Source organism: Miniopterus natalensis, chromosome 2, assembly GCF_054644295.1.
Source record: "Miniopterus natalensis isolate mMinNat1 chromosome 2, mMinNat1.hap1, whole genome shotgun sequence".
NCBI lineage: Eukaryota > Metazoa > Chordata > Mammalia > Chiroptera > Miniopteridae > Miniopterus > Miniopterus natalensis.
This window is the reverse complement of record NC_142082.1, coordinates 77471519-77491004: the sequence shown is the minus strand read 5'-3', so window position 1 is coordinate 77491004 and position 19486 is coordinate 77471519. Positions and strand designations below refer to the sequence as shown.

At 42.5% G+C, this 19486-nt stretch overlaps 1 protein-coding gene across 1 annotated transcript in view; it reads left to right on the top strand.

The window, feature by feature from the left end:
* Positions 1-16061: 16061 nt before the first annotated feature.
* The window catches only part of LOC107537733 (guanylate cyclase soluble subunit beta-2-like), a 71400-nt gene continuing 67975 nt past the window's right edge, over positions 16062-19486 (top strand). The window contains exons 1-2 of the mRNA XM_087813733.1: positions 16062-16079; positions 16185-16258. Coding sequence (XP_087669859.1) covers positions 16062-16079; positions 16185-16258 — 92 coding nt within the window. The remainder of the gene's footprint in view (positions 16080-16184; positions 16259-19486) is intronic.

The window sequence follows — 19486 nt, the reverse complement described above, 5'->3', positions numbered from 1 at the left end:
GGCCTTCCCTGGCCTGTTCCTAGCTCTCCATGCATCTCTCCAAGTGGCTGCTAATGTTGTGCTTCATATAGGAAATAAACTCACCCAGGGATTTCTGGGCCAACAATTTTAAAGAGGAAGTTTCTTTATGGGGCTCAGAAACACTCTGGGTATGCACTGAGGTCACCTTTTTGGTGCAGAATGCAGTTCAAGAAGCAGTTCCTTTCACTCTAACACTTTTAACAATGTTCTGCTAAATTAGGCTAAAGATGAGTTCAGTGCCCTGGCAGTGGAATGGGAGAAAGAACGTGTTGAGCACTGTCTTGAGACCATGCTATCTCCCCCAGACCCAAAACTAAGCTCCACTTCTCACAAGCAGTTGGCTGGAGAAGGAGAGAGATAAAGTGCTTTTCTTTTCTTCTAATTCTCACCCGGAAAATCCTTATAGATACCCATGCAACGAGGTTATGACAGGTAATGTTTCTCCCTTTCCCCAATTAACAGGGAAAACGGACTCATTAAGTTCTTTTGGACTAGAAAAGTTTTCTGTATTTCAGCAACTGCCTGAATCAGAATTACAATTTAAATGTATTCTTTGCATTTCTCATATATTTCTTGCATGCCCACGTTTGAGAATGGCTGATTTGGAGAATACACTTTGTCCATCCTCAACTGTATTTTTACAGTTTAAAAAAATTTTTTATTGAATTTTTTGGGGTGATATTGGTTAATAAAATTATATAGGTTTCCGTTTACCATTCTATAATACTTTATCTGTGTATTGTATTATGTGTTCACTACCCAAATTCGTCTCCTTTCATCACCATTTATTCTCCCTTTACCCTCTCCTACCTCCCTTGACCCCCCTTTACCTGTGCCTATGAGGTGTTTTTTTTTTGGCTTCAATTTTTCTCCCAACCCCCAAACCCCCTTTCCTCTAACAGCTGCCAGTCTGTTTTCTGTATCTATGAGTCTGTTTCTACTTTGTTTGTTAGTTTATTTTGTTTATTAGATTGCACATATATGTGAAATCATATAGCATTTGTCTTTGTCTGACAGGTTTATCAGTTAGCATAATACTCTCCAGGTCCATCCATGCTGTCCCAAAGGGTAAGATTTCCTTCTTTTTTATGGCCAAGTAGTGTTCCACTGTATAAACCATACGACAGCTTTTTTATCCACTCATCTACTGATGAACCCCTGGACAGCTTCCAAATCTTGGCTGTTGTAAATAACACTGAAGTGAACATATTCTTTCGAATCAATGTTTGGGGTTTCTTCGGGTATATTCCCAGAAGTGGAATTGCTGGGCCATGAGGAATTCACTTTTTAATTTTTTGAGGAAATTTCATGCTATTTTCTTTTTCTTTTTTAACCCTCACCTGAGGATATTTTTTCTATTGCTTTTCAGTGAGAGTGGAAGGGAGAGAAAGAGAGAGAGAGAAACACCAATATGAAAGAGACAGTTCAACTGGTTGCCTCCCACATGTGTCCCAACTGGGGCCAGGGATGGAGCCTGCAACCGAGGTACGTGCCCTCGGCTGGAATGGAACCTGGGCACGTAGCTCCTCGGGCAGATAGCTCTAACTACTGAGCAAAACTGACTAGGGCAATTCCATGCTATTTTCCACAGTGGCTGCACCAATCTGCATTCCCACCAACAGGGTAGGAGGGTTGGTTCCCTTTTCTCCACATCCTTGCCAACATTCGCTTGTTGATTTATTAATGATAGTCATTCTGACAGGTGTGAGGTGATATCTCATTGCAGTTTTAATTTACATCTCTCTGACAATTAGTACGTTGAGCATTTTTTCATATGTCTTTTGGCCATCTATATGTCTTCTTTGAGGAAGTGCCTATTCAGGTCCTCTGCCCATTTTTAAATTGGATTGTTTTAGTAGTTTTTTTGGTGGAATCTTTAGGCTTCCAAATATACAGTATCATGTTATCTGCAAATGACAGTTTTACTTCTTTCTCTGCAATTTGGATGCCTTTTATTTCTTCTTCCTGTCTGATTTCTGGGGCTAGGTCTACCAATAGTATGTTGAATAAGAGTGGTGAAAGCAGACATCCCTGTCTTGTTCCTGAACTTAAATGAAATGATTTTATTTTTTGCCCATTAAGTGTGATATTGGCTGTGGGTTTGTCATATATGGTCTTCATTACGTTGAGGTATGTTCCTTTTATTCCCACTTTGCTGAGAGTTTTTATCATAAATGGGTGCTGGATTTTAACAAATGCCTGGCTGGTGTGGCTCAGCAGTTGAGTATCAACCTGTGATCCAGGAGATGGTGATTTGAATCCCAGCCAGGGCACATGCCCAGGTTGCGGGCTTAATCCCCAGAGGGGGGCTTGCAGGAGGCAGCTGATCATTGACTCTCATCATTAGTGTTTCTCTCTCTCTCTCTCTCTCTCTCTCTCTCTCACTTCTTCTCTCTGAAATCAATAAAGACATATTAAAAAAAAGTCACACAGAATACTACTAGGCCATAAAAAATAAGGAAACCTTACCTCTTGCAACAGCATGGATGGACCTGGAGAGTATTATGCTAAGTGAAATAAACCAGTCAGAGAAAGACAAATACCATATGATTTCATTTATATATGGAATCTAATGAACAAAACAAACAAACAAACAAACAAAACAAAAACAGACTCACAGATACAGGGAACAGACTGACAGCTGTCAGGGACGGGGAGTTGGGGGGCTAGTTGAAACAGGTGAAGAGATGAAGCAAAAACCCCCACAAACTCATAGACACAGACAACAGAATGGTGATTACCAGAGGGAAAGGGGGTGGGGGAGGTAGAAGACCATAAAGGGGAATAAATATTGACGCAAGGAGACTTAACCTTGGATGGTGAACATGCAGTACAATATACAGATGACAAATCATATAATTCTACACTTGAAACCTGTATAATTTTATTAACCAATATAACCACAATAAATTCAATTAAAAAAAGACGTGATTGGGTAAGGAGGTGCATGCCCACGAATGCAAGAGTGCTAGTGGGCATAAGGGAAATAGACTAGGAAAAACCAGTAATCCAAATTAAGCCAAGGATGCTCTAGGCTAAGGTTACTCTGGGAACTCAATTCAGCTTCCTTTCTGTCAGGCCCATGTGATAATATTCCTATTGTTCAGTGTTTTAAGAAAGAACCTTCTATTTATGGGAACCTGATTACCTGAACCTAAGTATTTATAACTTCTATAGGAAATAATCCTAATAATTATGTGGCGTTCTTAGAAATTTTATATCAACACATTTTCAGAATGAAAATATACTGGAAATGTTTTAATACTTATCTTTATTATTTTTTGAGTGCCAATGTCAATTTCTGGGAGGTTTCTTTCATTTTGTTGCTTATACTAAGCCCCGTATAGCCAGAAGCTTAATTGAACAATAAATGTTTGGGAGATTTGTTTTATAAACTATGTTAATGTGCACAAGTTAACATCACCATGTATCTTTCTTTCTCTTAAATGTGGCTTTGTTTTGAAGCATCACAAATGAAAGTTCACTGCTGAGGGTAAACTCAGAATGAAGGTCTTTACTCTGCCTCTTATTAAACTACAGTTTATCATTGATGGACCCTGACATTATGTGGTGAAGACACTATAAACATTTTACTCTTACAGATAAGAAAGAAATAAACATGACAGAGAGGATGTTTGGGGTCTTGATTTTTTTTTTTTTTTAAAGCATTTATTGCTATGGGACATGAAGCCATGTTTTTCTGTTTTTCTTCATGTTTTGTATAGTTTTTTCTTTAATGAGACTATGCACAGACTGCCTGAAAAATTCCATGATTCAGAAATGTAAGGCTGTCTTGTCATTGGGATGATTTCAGGTCTTTGAAATTGGTGATAAACCCCAGGATCTGGGTTCTGCCAGGGGCATCATGAGATGGTATCTGCTGGGGTTTTGAGATAAATGAGTGAATGAATGAAAACAGCTGATTTGATTGATTTGTGTTCCCCTTTGAAATGACCAGTTATTTGATCAGCTAGTCCTTGGGGCACTATGTTAGTGGCTCTAGTTTTCCTAGGACTGTCTCAGTTTTGATACATGAAAATCTAGACAGAATATCCAAAAAGGGGATGTGAGTCCCTGGCATCTGGCTTGTTCTTTAGCCCTTGGTTTCTAGCTTCTACCACAAAATGACTTCTCCTTCATGGAAAAAGATACGTGAAGGCCTTTAGTTTGAACAAAGATACCCAGCCCTTTTCCTGGTTGCTAGGCAGTTAAGAACATGGTGCCTTTCCTTAGACATAAGACCCCAGAGTGGTTCTAACAGGAGACTGCATGCCTTTCATCAACGGCCTTTACATGGTGGATTAGTTTTCTTGTTGCAGCTGTAACAAATTATCACAAATTTAGGGGCTTAAAACAACATAAACTTATTCTTTTACAGTCTAAGAACCAAAATCAGAAGAACCAAAATCAGTCTCACTTTGATAAGTCAGGGTATGGGCAGAGTTGGCTTCTTCTGGGGGCTTTGAGGAGAGAATTCATTTTCTTGCCTTTTCCAGCTTGCAGGGGCTGCCTGCATTCCTTGGCGTGTGACTCCTTCCTTGCATCACCCCAACCCTTAGCTTCTGTTGTCACATCTTCAACTACTCACTCTGATTTCTTGTCTCCCTCTTATAAAGACCTTTGTGATTACAACAGTCCACCTGGATAATCCAGGATAATCACCCCATCTCAATATCCTTAATTTAATCAAACCCACGAAGTTCTTTTTGCCACATAATGGAACATTCATGGATTCTGGGGACTAGAGTGGGGCATTTTCGGTAGACCGTTATTCAGCCTACTACACGTAGTATCACAAGGCGTTCCAGTGCCTTTTAAGCTTCATTGTAACAGCTGAATATCCTGATTTAGCTGTCATTTCCAAATTCCTTTGCTTCTAGCTGCTACCCTGTAATTTTATTAAAGTGAAATTCCATGTTGTCTGACAGGTTTCTATTTCAGAAAGAATTTTCAATTATACAGAATTCCCAAGTGGAAAACATAGCACTTCAACCCTGTAAGGACAGGAATGGACAGCAGTTCTACATAAACATTGCTGCTGGCCCAGAGGGATGTCTTCCTTCAGTCAAGCCATCAAGTCCTTATTAAGCAACTGCTTTGTGCCGAGCAAATAGTGTTAGATACGCCTTTTCCCTTTGGCAATTGGCAATCCAAATGGGGCAAGATAGGAGGAACATAGATAAGAGTGCTAAGCACCTCTGTTTACCTACAAAAGGAGTTCTGTGAAGGGAGAGAGCCCATTTACTTAGCTCAAGGTGTGAGGGAAGAACTTCATGGCAGAGGTGGAGCCTTGAAAGATACATTTAGACTTGAGCAGAGGATTGCTAAAGGCTGCTATTGCACAAGAGGAAACAACATGCAAAAAGCAGTCATCAGGACAGTTACAGAAAGGGTGGTGGATAAGGGGATGCCTTTGACTGAAAGGCAGGGTTTCTATTGAGCAGTTATGGAAAACTAGATTGCATAGTTTGGGGGAAGTCAAGAGTTGATCAGATGGGGTTCAAAAATCATGTGTTACTGGGTCTTCAGCAGGAAATATCAAACACGGGATGCCCAGGACCCCCAGTTCTTTTATCAACACCCTGGGTATTGGCAGCAATTCTTTTTATTTAAATCATCACCTGAGGATTTTTTAAAAAAATAATTGATTTTAGAGAGAGGAACGGAGAGAGAGAGAGAGACATCAATGTGAGAGAGAAACATCAATCGGTTGCCTCCCGTACGTGCCCCAACTAGAGATCAAACCCACAACCTTTTGGTGTATCAGAAAACACTCCAACCAACTGAGCCACCCAGCCAGGGTCTGGCAGCGATTCTTGAAAGAAGCAGGAGGTCTGTGGTGGTGATAGGGGAGGATTTTGGCAGACACACTGTAAATCAATTCACGTGGCCATTTTGCTTGACCTCACAGGCCACACAGGATGCCAAAGCCCCCTGTACATTCTCTTTGTGGAACTGCCCATATTAGTTTATTCATTTGTTATTTGACCAAGAATGTTGAGCATATACTGTTACTCGCCCAAAGTCTGTGTGCCACATGCTTCAAAAGGCCAGAACTCAAAATGTCAGAGTTCGGAGTAAGGAAAGGTTTATTGATCGAGAATGTACTAACTGAGAAGATAGGAGACCTAGTGGTTACTCAAATCCACCTTACGTACAGAGTTCAGGCTTCTTTTATATTAAGGGAAGGGGAAATGGGAGACGCAAGAAGTGATTGATAACCACAGACATCTGGGTGCCAGCAGGGGTCCAAGGAAAATTTTGAATAAGGTTTCCGCAAATCTCTGCTAAACAATCATTATTTTTCTACATACTTCCCTTATCTCTCCAGGAGAGGCACCTTCTAGTGAGGGGCTGTTTTTGTACAACTCAGGCTACAAGAGAATTCCTCTAATGATTAGCATGTCTATATGCAAGACTAGGCAGAAGCGATTAGACTGCAGGCTATGGGGACAAAGCAGGCTTCAACAAGATGGAGCGAGAGAGGCTGAGCATTTCAAGGTTACAGTATTATGCCCCAGCCCTGTGGCTGGGGAGATAATATAAAGAGTCACGGAGTTTTCAGTGTGGTGGGAGAGAAAGACTTAATCAAAGATTATACCAAAACACGTGAATCTGAATTGTGACGTGCTGTGAGGGAGGTCTGAGGTGTCACGGGGAACTGCATGAGATATTTCGGCTTGCCATGAATTAGATATGGAGGTAATGGGGTTTTAGCCTGAGGAATTAGGGACTGGAGGTACCATTTATTAAGCTGAGTAAGAGAGGGATTGGTTAGTGGGTCTTTTGCTGTTGGTAGTGGGTTTTTTGAGGGGGGTGGTGAGAAAAATCAAAAGTTCTATGTTGGATATATTAACTTAGAGTTTTCTGTAGACTTCCAATTGGGAAATGAGACACCTGTGTGTAGAGCTCAGTTATAAGACAAAGCTGCCCATGTAGGACGGAATCTGAAGCCATGGGGAGATGAGGTCACTCGGCACTGAGTGGAGGCCGAAGAGGGGAGCGAGGTGGAGGACAGGGCTGGAGTTCCTGACACGTAGATGGACACAGAGGAGCACCTGTGGTGTGAGAAACAGCAGGCTAGTGACAGGAGAAAAGGCCCCAGGTTGGGGGGGATAGAGCACAAGTAGTGGAGGGGGCTGATTCAGGGCCTGCGGGGCATTCTTATCAAAGCCAGCTGAGAAAAGCTGTCTTGATTTTGATTCAAAATGGTACTATGTCCAGAATGCTCACTGACCCTGCCCAGGAGACCCAGTTGCAGATCTCTTTTGGCTGTTTCTAAACCTCAAGCCTTCCTGAAAGGCAACTGAGTAATGGACCAGCCCCACAGGGACCCTGCTGACAGCTGAGTGACTTAGGTACCCCTTCCTAAGACTGACCTCGGGCCTGTACCAAGTGGGGGTGGGGTGGGTGGGTTCGGGCTCCTCTGGCCTCCTCATCAAATGAGCAAACAACTCAGTCTCACCTAGTTGCTCCCTAGGGACCCTGGAGCCCAGGGTGTGTAAAGGTGGGCAGGTGACTTAGGCTATCTTATGCCTCGTGTTTCTCAAACATGAATTGGGAATGACAATAATAGTTCTTAACTTGCAGTGCTATACAGGTGAGTGTTAAATGATTTATACCTGTTAAAGCGCCTGGCCCCATTTTGTTAACTATTTTTATATGAAAGGATAATTTGCCATCACTTAGAAAAATAAAAAATAGCTGTAAAAGAGAAATTATGAAATGTTTTGGACACAATTAGAAAATGTATCGCTTCCTGAAAAAACTTTGGAATAAGTTAGCACTGAACCAGCATAAGGTTAAGAGCAGGCTCTGCTGTCAGGGGTCTGGCTTGAATCTCAGCTTCTCCACCCACTGCTGGATGGCCTCGGACATGACACTAAACCATTCTCAGCCTCAGGTTCCCAAATGTAAAGGGGCACAGCACCAGTGTCTACTTCGAGAAGTGTTATGAGCACCTTATAGGATAATGCTTGTACTCGGCACAGTGTCTGGCACACAGCAAGCACACAGTAAATATTGCAATCAATATTACTATGGGCTCTGGAAAAACATCTCTATATAAGTTATGGTCTGTTGATTACCAATTCTTTACCTTCATGTCTCCTCTGCATGGTCCCCAGGTCTCATGATTCATTTTCAGCTTTTCCGAAAATTAAACGGAAGTATAGTTAGGTTAGATTTGAAAGTTGATGAATTTGGTATTAAATGGGCCCAGGCGGCAGTGCCATCGCCACTATTTGACTCCTTTCTGCCTGTAATGGTGCAGAGGCAGATGTGTATTCACTTTGCAGTTCCTGGACTGCTGCACCACCCTTCCAGAAGATCGTAGTCCCATTTCACACTGAGAGGAACTGCCACTCAGGGAAGACGAATGACTTTTCATGACTAACCCGGACCTCGGGCAGCTGTCCCAGAGGGAGGACTCAGACCCGTGTCCTGTGCCCTGAGCGTCCTACACCTGGTCAGGATCTGTGCGTTGATCAAAGCCATGTACCTGGGCTCCCTTCGGGTGGAGGAATTGTCCTGGTGCTATGTGGCCATTTGGCCACACGGTGGCGCTTCACGCCTAGCTATTCGTCTGGTCCCCGGTATGTCCCTCGTAGGGTGTGAAATTCCAACCGAAAGGAAAGAGGCCTGTGCTTGCTTAGGACGACACAGATCCCTGTGCCAGAAAGCAAAGGGCTGGTAGGGCGGTGGGGGCGAGCTGGGTTCAATAACTGAGGAAAAACCTCGGCTCTTGCTGGTTTCTTCAGTCCTAAGGGGAAGGCTGTGGTTTGAAATCAAAGGACCCAGAGTTCCACACTAAGCCCATTTTTCAGGCTTTTCCCACAACACTGGCCAACGTCCTGTAGGAAGTTCCAGGTCACTTACCAGCGTGGCAGGTGAAAGAAAGGTGGCCCCCATGAGCTAGGGTTTTGACTTCCTCGGAAAATAGATTTTTCTGAAGATACCACCTGACTTCAAGAGAGGCCTCAGCTTCCAGAAAAACAAGAGAGGGGTCATTAGCCACCATTTTCATTCTTCCACTGGAGGTTATAGGACGTGGCCTGAGTTTGAATACCAGCGCTGACACTGACTAGATTTTGGAGACTTAAGGAAGATTAACTTAACTTCTTTGACCTTGGTGCTGTCATCTCTAGAGAAGATTAATGATAATAGGACCTACTTTATAGGATTGTGGTAAGGATGAATTAATGTCAAGTTGAATCAAATGCAATTGCCATTATTCAATCACTTAGAAGAGCGGCAGTTTCATGTGGTTCATCCTACAGTGCTTTGTTCCTGGCACATTGGTGAGGCTTGGTAGAAGTGAGCTGTTATCACAGTGAGCATACAGAAAGCACTTACTATGAACATTTAGAAAATAAACTGTCATGTGTTCTGGAAATGTTTCCCCCCTGAAGATTCTTAGTGATAGGTGACTCTTGTGTTCATATGCTAAGGTTCCAAATAGGAAAATATGCCTGAATGAAATTTGGCTCTATATCACAGCTCTACCTTTAGCCAAGTTATCCCTACATCGAGCCATCTTTCAATGAGATAGTAGTCCCAACAAGGGAAAAAATCTAGGCCAACCAGTACCACCTGTGATGTGAGTAACCTTGAATTCACTTTCATCCCCTTTCTGCCACCACCCAGGGCCTCCCATTGCTGTCTCTTGCAGAACTTGCCTTTCTGAGAGCACTCTACACCTTGGACTGATAATGAAATCTACCTCTCCCAGTCTCTCATGCATGCACATCAAAGTTTATCTCTTCTATATCTCAGTACCTCTTAGCAAGCCAGGTAAATACTAGCTAATCTCATTAGCAAAAGGAATAGGTACTATTTTTATTTTTTTAGAAGTTTTCAAAATTAATGATAACTTCGAAGAGCTGGCAGGCCCAGGCGGGGGAAATTTTTTATCAGAAGGGCCTCTGGGAGCCCAGCAGCTCTGCCACATCCCCCTCTGCTTTAGGCCCTGGTAGGAAGTCCATGGTAGCTCCAAAGCCAGGAAGTCTGGGGTAGACTGTGAGCAACAGCAAGAGTCCCCTCCAAGAGTAAGGCAGCTGTAGTCACAGACATGCAAAAGTAAGCAAACAAAAATTATGTGGCTGTTATATTTTATCAGAGAAAATTTTCCTCCCAGATAGTATTTCCTTTCACCCTCCCTCTCATTTCTCTCCTTAAACTGTAGAGATTTGCTCTAGCAACCTCCCTATGGTATCTCCCCCCTCTCCCCTTATCATCTGAAAAGTGAAAGGCTTGTGTTTCTCACTGCACATCAGACCTAGATCACAGGAGATGAGAGCGGTGTCTTTAGGATCTCATTAGGTATCGTAGGATAGGTATCAAATGAGGTTGTGTGTTTACAGAAATGTGTCTAATTTGGGGAATGAGGTTTTGAACTCTGCACCAAACATGGGTTAAAAGTTAAGAAGCTGGGCACAGGCGAGAACATACTGAATGATTCTATTTACGTGGCGTTCAAGAGCAAGCAAAACTAACCTACAGAGACAGTAATGAGCACTTGGTAGTTGGGGGTGGTGGGCTGACTGAGAAGGGGCACCAGGGGGCTTTCTGTGGTGATGGACATGTTCTACCTCTTTATTCGAGTGTGAGTTACACAGGTGTGGACATTTGTCAAAGCACATGAAACTGTGCACTGATGATCAGAATGCCCCTCCGGACAGTGCTCCGAGCAAGAAAGGCAGGCCTGTGTCACGGAAGAGGGAAGAGACGACACGTTCCATGCACTGTGAGCTCCTCACTTGGCTGTCTAAGCAACTGACAAACATGAAACGTTGACCAATTTTCCGGCAGTTTTAAAATCCAGGGACGTTTTCCTTCACGCATGCACTGCCTATGTCTTTTCAAATGTTTACAGAGTATTTACAAAAAGTAGACCTTTGGGGCAGTTGTAATTAGGAAAACTGGCAGGGAAAATTAACACATACCATAAAAGGGGGATAATTACTCCACTGCCATATACAATATTATTATCAAATGCTATTCACCAAGGATCCAACTGGTCCATACCAGCTCAATCTTGTTGTTCTATGAAAGATCCCCTTTCCTTGTTACCCTGAGGATGAAGCTGCCACGGCCCGCAAGTGATATGCCATATGGTACTAAACATCAGAATCAAAATGAGCTTGTGCTTTTTGTGAGAGATGCTGAAATTTATTAGAAAATCAGAAAGCCTAATTTTCACCAAGTTCCTGAGCCCTGCCATCTGCTGCATGAGAAAGAAAATGGAGATTTTTTTTAACCATTTACTTATTGTGAAATGTGAGAGTGCTGATGTGTTTGAAAAAGCAGGGTTGGGGGCTGAGTGGAGGGGGGGCTCATGAGAGAGCCAGAACAAGCCCACTTGGCAGGGAGAAATAAGACTGGCAGCTGAATGGTGGCAAAGTGTTGGGAAGCATAATTATGGAAATCACCTGTCCCAGAGCTTTTTTTTCCTCCTCCTGACCACATGTTCCTTCCACACAGGAACAGCATGTAGAGAGGCCAGCTTTGGAGAGTAAGCAAAGCCTCAGTTTCAGAGAGGAAGATGGGGGGCTCTACCAGTCTCTCCAAGTATTAGGTCTCTCCATGGAGGGGGTGGTGCAGGTAATTGGGGAGGGAGCAGACAAGACAGCCAAAAAAGCTTAATAGATGGAGAGGCAAGGAGAGGTTTCTAAGGGGAGATCAGAAAAAGGTGGAGGCAAGAGTGGAGGGCGATCTAAATTGGGGGGGCAGTGCAGGAGTGTCTATTGGGAAGGGAGAAGTCTTTCAACAAATTGTTTGGAATTTTACTGTATGTGTTGGGTGTTGGGGGATCTAAAAACCAAGGTGCTTTGGACTTTAAAGAGGGCATTCATTTCAGGGGCTGCCTCAGTCTCTGGCGTCATTGGGTTCATGAGGTGCCTTGACCATGCGTCACATTCATAGGGCTGCCCTGTCTCTGCAGAGCACTGAACCTAAAGGGCTCACCAAACCCTTGATTTTATTGTACTTATTTATTTTTACTATTGTTTTTACACTAAAGCTGGCATGTCTATTGCAATTGCTGTAGGCAGTATTTGTTAGACCTGGTTAGTGCCTGGGTTTCTCGCTTCTGATTACACTGCTCAGGATATAGACCTCTAGGAAATAGCCCACCTGAACCTGAAGTGGAGTTATGAGGAGGAGGAAGATGAGGCCTTAAAGCACCAAGGAATGTCACATTACAGTCAAGTTGTGGTCAAGGCGGGCCATTCTTGGATCATATCCAAGGAAGTTTAATTAAAGAACTAAAAAGACCTCTCAATAAGCCATCTCATCTAAAATGCAGCCTTCCAGCAGGATCCCAGGGGCATTCTCAAAGACAAGGTCAGGGTTCTAGGAGCGCTGCTGGCCAAGTGCCCCACGCTGGCCACTGGGAGCACAGCTGACACCCTTAGCTCCACACTCCCCTGTGCTCATCATGGTGCCATCACACAGGGTGAGACCAGCAGTGAAATGTCAAATGAAAGGATAGGTGACTTTGCAAAAGCCTGCCAGATTTCAGGAATCCTGGCCCCACTTAAGCCAATCTAGGAAAGAATGCCCCGTGGGAAGACAGACGCCAGCCTCACTGAGGACTTGGTGGGAGAGGGAGCAAAGAATTTCTGAATTTGCAGCAAGATTCAGAGGGGAGTAACAATAAGCCCCAGGGTCCAGTATGATCAGGACATGCTTGTCCTCTGAGCCTTTTCTCACAGGAGAGCAGCGACTGGAGAGGGCAGTTTCCCCAGTGCCCTGCAGGTCTCCGTGAACTCCAGGCCCAGGGGCTCCATGCTGGCAGAACGGTGCTGCTGTTGTGTTGGCACCTCGGGGTTTTAGACTGAACTGCTCCCTCAGGGCTTAGACCAACAGTGTGCACCCCTGGGGAGCCTGGTGCCAAGTCCCACACACTCACCCACAGGGCAGCCTTACTTTTTGTTCCCTCTGCGGTGAAGGGCCCAAAGTTAGCTCCTTGCCTGGAGGCCAGCGATAAGCTCCTGATTTTCCTATGGACCACCTGAACCTCTACAAGACAGGCTCCTGGAGATGCTGGGGATTCTCCTGAACGACAGGGGCTGACAGGACGTTCGGAAGCCTGGTGCTCCTCCAGGGTTACCTGGGTCTGAAGACAGCTGCTGCAGCAATATGGTAAGCAGCTCTTAGCATCCTCTGTCCTGACTTCCCCTCAGCATCCATCAGTTGAGCCTCTATTTTTTAAAATGCATACTATCTAAAAATAGTTGTAATTTCCTGAGCATTTGCTATGTGCCAGGGGCCTCATACCTATTATCTCATTGAATCCTTACTACAATTCTGTTAGGAAGGGACTATTCTCATCCCCACTTTCCAGATGTGAAAGAACTGAAGATAAATGAGATTTGGTGAAGGGCCAGGGTCAAAGAGCTGGTGAGATGTGGGATCAGCAATCAACCTGTGTAGTCTGACTCTAGACCATTATTCAATAACCCCCAAAACAGTCCTCCAAAAGGATAAGCACTATTATTTTCAGTTTAGCTCATGAGCTGACTAGGCTCAGAGAGGTTAAGTAATTTACCCAAAGCCACACAGCTATAAGGCACAGAGACAGAAACCTGTCTAGCTCCAGAGCCCAAGTTATTTTCTCTAAGTTACACCCCAGTCTGGGCTCACTGAAGCTGTATTGCATCCCTCAGCCAGATGGCAGGCACGGTAAACAGGACTGGGTGTGGAATGTGCAAAGTCATCTTTTTTTTTTTTTTTTTAATATATCTTTATTGACTTCAGAGAGAGTAAGGGAGAGAGAGAGATAGAAACATCAATGATGAGTCATTGATCGGTTGCAGCCCACAAGCCGGGCATGTTCCCTGACTGGGAATCGAACCCTGATCTCCTGGATCCTAGGTCGACGCTCAACCGCTGAGCCACGCCCAGCCAGACTGTGCAAAGTCACCTTTATAAGAAAAAGATTTAGGTAAACCTTAACAGGTTTGGGCTTTAAAAAATTGCTTCTTTTGAACATGGATGTTTCTCAGGGGTGTCACAGCTACTACTCAAGTAGCCCCCAGAAGATTTGAGTGCCACCAGCCAATGCAAGTCCCTACCTTCTGGAGGATCTAACTAGTTTAACAGTGCTAGTTCCTGAGTGTTGGAGAACTTGAGTACTGTTTGTCATTCTTGCCCATTCCAACTAGGCCCTCGAATGTGTAAGGGGTGTGTCTACAGAGAATCCCTGTAACCTGATGTCTGAGAAGCAAACTCAAAAGCCCAACCGCATACGCTCAACAAATTATGAGGGACCAGCCTGTCAGTTGCCTTTTTGCTCTCTCTAGGGGCGGAGAAATCTCCTGATATCAGCAGCTAGGAGAAGGGCATACTTATAATCAGCCAAGGTGAGGGGGCTGTTCTCGAAGCTATATGCTCAGATTAGCTGTGCCACCGGCTTCAGGAAAGACTGAGTGCTGTCCCATGTCTCACTGGCCTCAAATTCATCAAGTTGAGAAACATTATCCCATGTGATTATGATCCAGCAGCAGACCACAGACTCCCCTGTGCCTCAGTTTCCTATGTCGCACACTAGGAGGGCTGGCATCACTAGCACTCAGGGCTTAGGCAGTGGCCATGGTATTTTCCTCTGACTCAGAACTCTTTTGCAAAGATTGTTAGGATAAACAATTGATATATTTGTTAACATTGGATTGATTTTAAATGCCTGGAGGTATTTAAAGATTTTTATGAGTTCAGATTTGAGGCTTCAGTTTAATATTTATTTAATAAATATTTATTAAATACCTACTATGTGCCAGGGACTCTCTTGGCACATTAATCAAAATATAGATAAATTTCATCTACAATTTAGCAAAGGAAAGGGAAACAATTTATATGTAAAAATACTACATATTATATATATAGTATATATAATATTATTTATATATAGTATTTTTACATATGTGTGTGTGTGTGTGTGTGTGTAAGTATTGGTTCATGAGTAGATAGATAGAAGAAAGAAAGAAAGAAAGAAAGAAAGAAAGAAAGAAAGAAAGAAAGAAAGAAAGAAAGAAAGAAAGAAAGAAAGAAAGAAAGAAAGAAAGAAAGTGTTTATGTGATATTTTAACAGAACAATCCTATGGTGATACGGACACAGAAGGACCAAGCAGTTTTAGAGAGTTCTAGACAGTTCTAGAGAGTGCTTTGAAAATCTCAGGCAAGGGTTTGGTTTTGTGAATGGGTCACACATGGGGGCAGATAGAGCCAAGAAAATATGGGGGAGGGGAGGGGACTTACATCTAGTAAGGGGGACTGGAAACTCAGCCAGGGGAGGACATGCATTCTGTTCCCAGGAAAGAGCTGCTAGAGTTTAGACCCCTCTCCTTCCTGTTGGCATTGGCCTCTTTCTCTTTAAGAAATTTGTACATATGAAAATCTAGACTTATAAATCTTGAACCTGATATTTGTGAGATCAAAGGATTCCTCACTTTATGAAGATACCTTTTAAAAACTGAGCTCCCTTGGTACTTTCAAATATAACCCAATCACCTACAAACCCCTGGGTTAGGAGTTCCTGTGCTATGGAAAGAGGGGTGCCTGCATGGATGGTCCTGTCCTTCACTAAGCAGAGGCATTTATGGGCCCTCTTAAAATTTTTTTTTTTAATCTGAAGGAGACAGAGAAGGAGGCTCACAGATTAATGAGCAATCCTAACAGAAAAATCTTTCTGTTAATCCCAGTGTTCCTTATTGTTGTTTTCTCTCCTTTATTTTGCCCCAATTTTTATGTCTCCCTCCACACACACCCCCATCTGTAGATTCATTTTTATAAAGAAAATTGTCCTTTCACTGCCATTTTGACTTGATGTGAAGTGAGTGACCTTCTTATCCCTGCCCAAAGCATCCCTTGTATCCCTGTTGCATTTTGAACTTGTTCTAGCCAAACAAGTTCCTATTTCGGAGAGGATCACAATGAACCACTTCTAATTCTAATCTCATTTCAAGTTTAGTTGATATGTTTTCTCTATGGAAATGACTTTTGGCCAAGTCAGGAATGAGCACAGCTATTAAACAAGAGCACTCATGAGAAATAGGGAAAAGGTACAATTTGTTTCCCCAAGAGGACATCATTGTCCTTGTGCTAAAGGGGACCGTGTGGATGTCATGCTTCATTATCCATCTTCTTCCTCTCGTTTTGTATTCTAGTATGGATTTATCAACACCTGTCTGCAATCTCTTGTAATAGAGAAATTTGGTGAAGAGACATGGGAAAAGTTGAAGTAAGTATATTAAAGGAAAGATGAAGAATTCCTGGGACAACTGGTAAGCTGTCAGCTTTTTTGAGGATTGTGGATTTTTGCTAACCTTTTGATCAAGCCAATTACTTGTTATTAAGGAGATCAATTCAAGTACCTTAAACATACCTATGAGATACAGAAAAACATGCTATACCCTATCTGTTAAGGAAGGTATTGGTCTCAATCTCTAAAACCAGCCTTAAAACAGGGTCCTAATGTGAATAATACCAATGTTACTCTACCTTTCATTCTATGAATGAATTCTTTTTTTTTTTTTAAATATATCTTTATTGATTTCAGAGAGAGGAAAGGAGAGGGAGAGAGAGATAGAAACATCAATGATGAGAGAGTCCTTGATCGAGCCCACAACCCGGGGATGTGCCCTGACCGGGCATCGAACCCTGATTGACTGGATCCTAGGTCGACGCTCAACCACTGAGCCATGCCCGGCCGGGCTATGAATGAATTCTTATTTGCTCTTTTTAATTGCAGAAGAAGCTATTGCATTATTTCCACTGCACATAAATGGAGCTGCTGAAATCCCACAGAAGGGGGAATATATCCCTTTTAAGAGTAGCCAGGATTCCTCCTTAGGCATTCTTTAGTTAACATTACAGTTTTTCCTCTCTGCCTCCCTCTGGTAAACTCTTCATGCTGTTATCTACATGTCCATCTAGTTGCCTGTCTGACTCCTGTAATCTTGTGCTTTCCCTCTGCTTTCTTGGAAGCTGCCAGCCTTAAAAATATTAGAAGTTGAGGCTGAAGGGGTCCCAGAAGTCATTGGTCCTTGAGGAGGGAGGAGTAAAAAATTATAGAAAAATGATTAGCTTCCTCAGTCACACAAATGACACACAAAAGAAAACAATTAGGCTCTGCTTTGCCTATTAAAACTCCAAAAACTTGAAGTGATAATAATAAGTTCTGGTTAAGAGGCGGCAAAATGGGTAACTGCTGATGACATTGTAAATCAGTGCAGCCCATTTGGAAAACAATTCAACAATATGTAACAAAAGCTTTGAAAACCATGAGATCCTTTGAAGCAGTAATTCCATTCTTGAGAATTTATTCTTGAGAATCTATCCCCAGGGAAACACACATATCTATATACAACATACGTGTATATATATGAAATGTAATATAGCCTTGCATTTATAAATAATGAAAGAAAAAATTGTCTTTAATGTTCAAAACAAACCAACAGACAGATGGAATGGCAAAAGCAATGTGCATCGTTATATGTGATGATTGCAAAGATCATGAAGCAACCTTTACAATTTTATGCCAATGTTAAGTAAAAAACAAACAAACAAAATGAAACAAAACAAAACCTCTGAAAACAAGACACAAACTTACATAACCACTGGGTATGCAAATGAAAAAAGAGAAGGGCCAAAATAATAATAGTAATTGAATTAGAAAGATAAAATGCTGCATGGCTGAGTTTTTTCCTAATATCTATTTCCCTAATTTTGTATGTTTTCATTGCTTTTGTATTGTAAAAGCAACTTAAATATCTCAATGCAAATTTTTCTTCACCCCATCCTACCTCCACTTTACAAATAAAATAGAAATGAGCGTGCAGCAGACTTGCACGCACAAGGCTAAACTGAGGAGGAGCCAGGCAGGTCCCACAGCCTGAGCCCCCTCTCTACTATCCCACAGCATCCAGCTGCTCACACACATGTGCCCTGGCCCCCTTATTCTAGGGAAGGGTAGCCTCAGGTCATTTCCATGGCATCTCTGGGGTAATTCACTCAGAGGGCCACAGTTTGGGTGGAAAAAAGAATCTCTGGTTTCATAAGGCAAATAATCCTTATTTCCTAATATTTCAAGGAGGAATGTTGAGTAATTATGATCAGAGAAAACTTGGACTGGTGGAAGCCTGAGAGCTCATCTAGCCAAGATCTTCTCATTTTACAGATGAGGAAAATGGGACCTAGAGACGCTCACTGACTTGCCCAGGACTGCAGAGCAAGTGGGCAACAGGGCCAGGATGCAATGTCAGCATCTTTTTTTTTTTTTTTTTAATTTATATTTATTGTTGAGAGTATTACAGGTGTCCCATTCCCCCCCCCCCAATTCACCCCCTCCACTTTGCTCCCACCCCTTCCCCAGGCCTTCACCCTGTTATTGACTGTGTCCATTGGTTATGCATATGTGCATATAACTTCTTTGGTTAATCTATTCCCACCCTACACCCCCCTTCCCTCTTTCCTCTGAAATATGATCATCTGTTGCATCAGTCAATGTCTCTGGATCTATTTAATTTGTCAGATTCTTTTGTTCATTAACGTCTTCTTAAAGAAGACCCTTCAACATTTCCTGCAGTGCTGGTCTGGTGGTGATGAACTCCTTTAGCTTTTTATTATCTGTGAAGCTCCTTATCTGACCTTCAGTTCTAAATGATAGCTTTGCCAGGTAGAGCAATCTTGGTTGTAGTTCCATGTTTTTCATCACTTTGAATATTTCTTGCCACTCCCTTCTGGCCTGCAAAGTTTCTGTTGAGAAATCAGCTGACAGTCATATGGGTGCTCCCTTGTAGGTAACTAATTGCTTTTCTCTTGCTGCTTTTAAGATTCTCTCTTTGTCTTTAACTTATGGCATTTTAATTATGATGTGTCTTGGTGTGGGCCTCTTTGGGTTCCTCTTGTTTGGGACTCTCTGTGCTTCCTAGACTTGTGAGTCTACTTCTTTCCCCAGGTAGGGGAAGTTTTCTGTAATTATCTTTTGAAATAAGTTTTCAATTTCTTTCTCTCTTTTTTCCCCTTCTGGCACCCCAATAATATGAATGTTGGGTCTCTTGAAGTTGTCCCAAAGGCTCCTTATATTATCTTTATATGTCTGGATTCTTTTTTCTTTTTGCTCTTCTGGTTGGGTGTTTTTTGTTTCCTCATGTTCCAAATTGCTGATTTGATTCTCAGCGTCCTCTACTCTACTGTTGATTCCCTGTAAATTATTCTTCATTTCAGTTTGTGTAGCCTTCATTTCAAATTGGTACTTTACTATGTTATCAATTTTCTCAGTTATTTCCCTAATAGTATGTTTAATAGTATGCTTAAACATCCTTATAAACAAAATTCTGAACTCTGTATCTGTTAACTTGCTTGGATCTATTTCATATAGATCCTCTTCTAGAGATTTCTTCTGTTCTTTCCTTTGTGACATGTTTCTTTGCCTCCACATTTTGGCTGCTTCCTGGTGTTTGTTTCT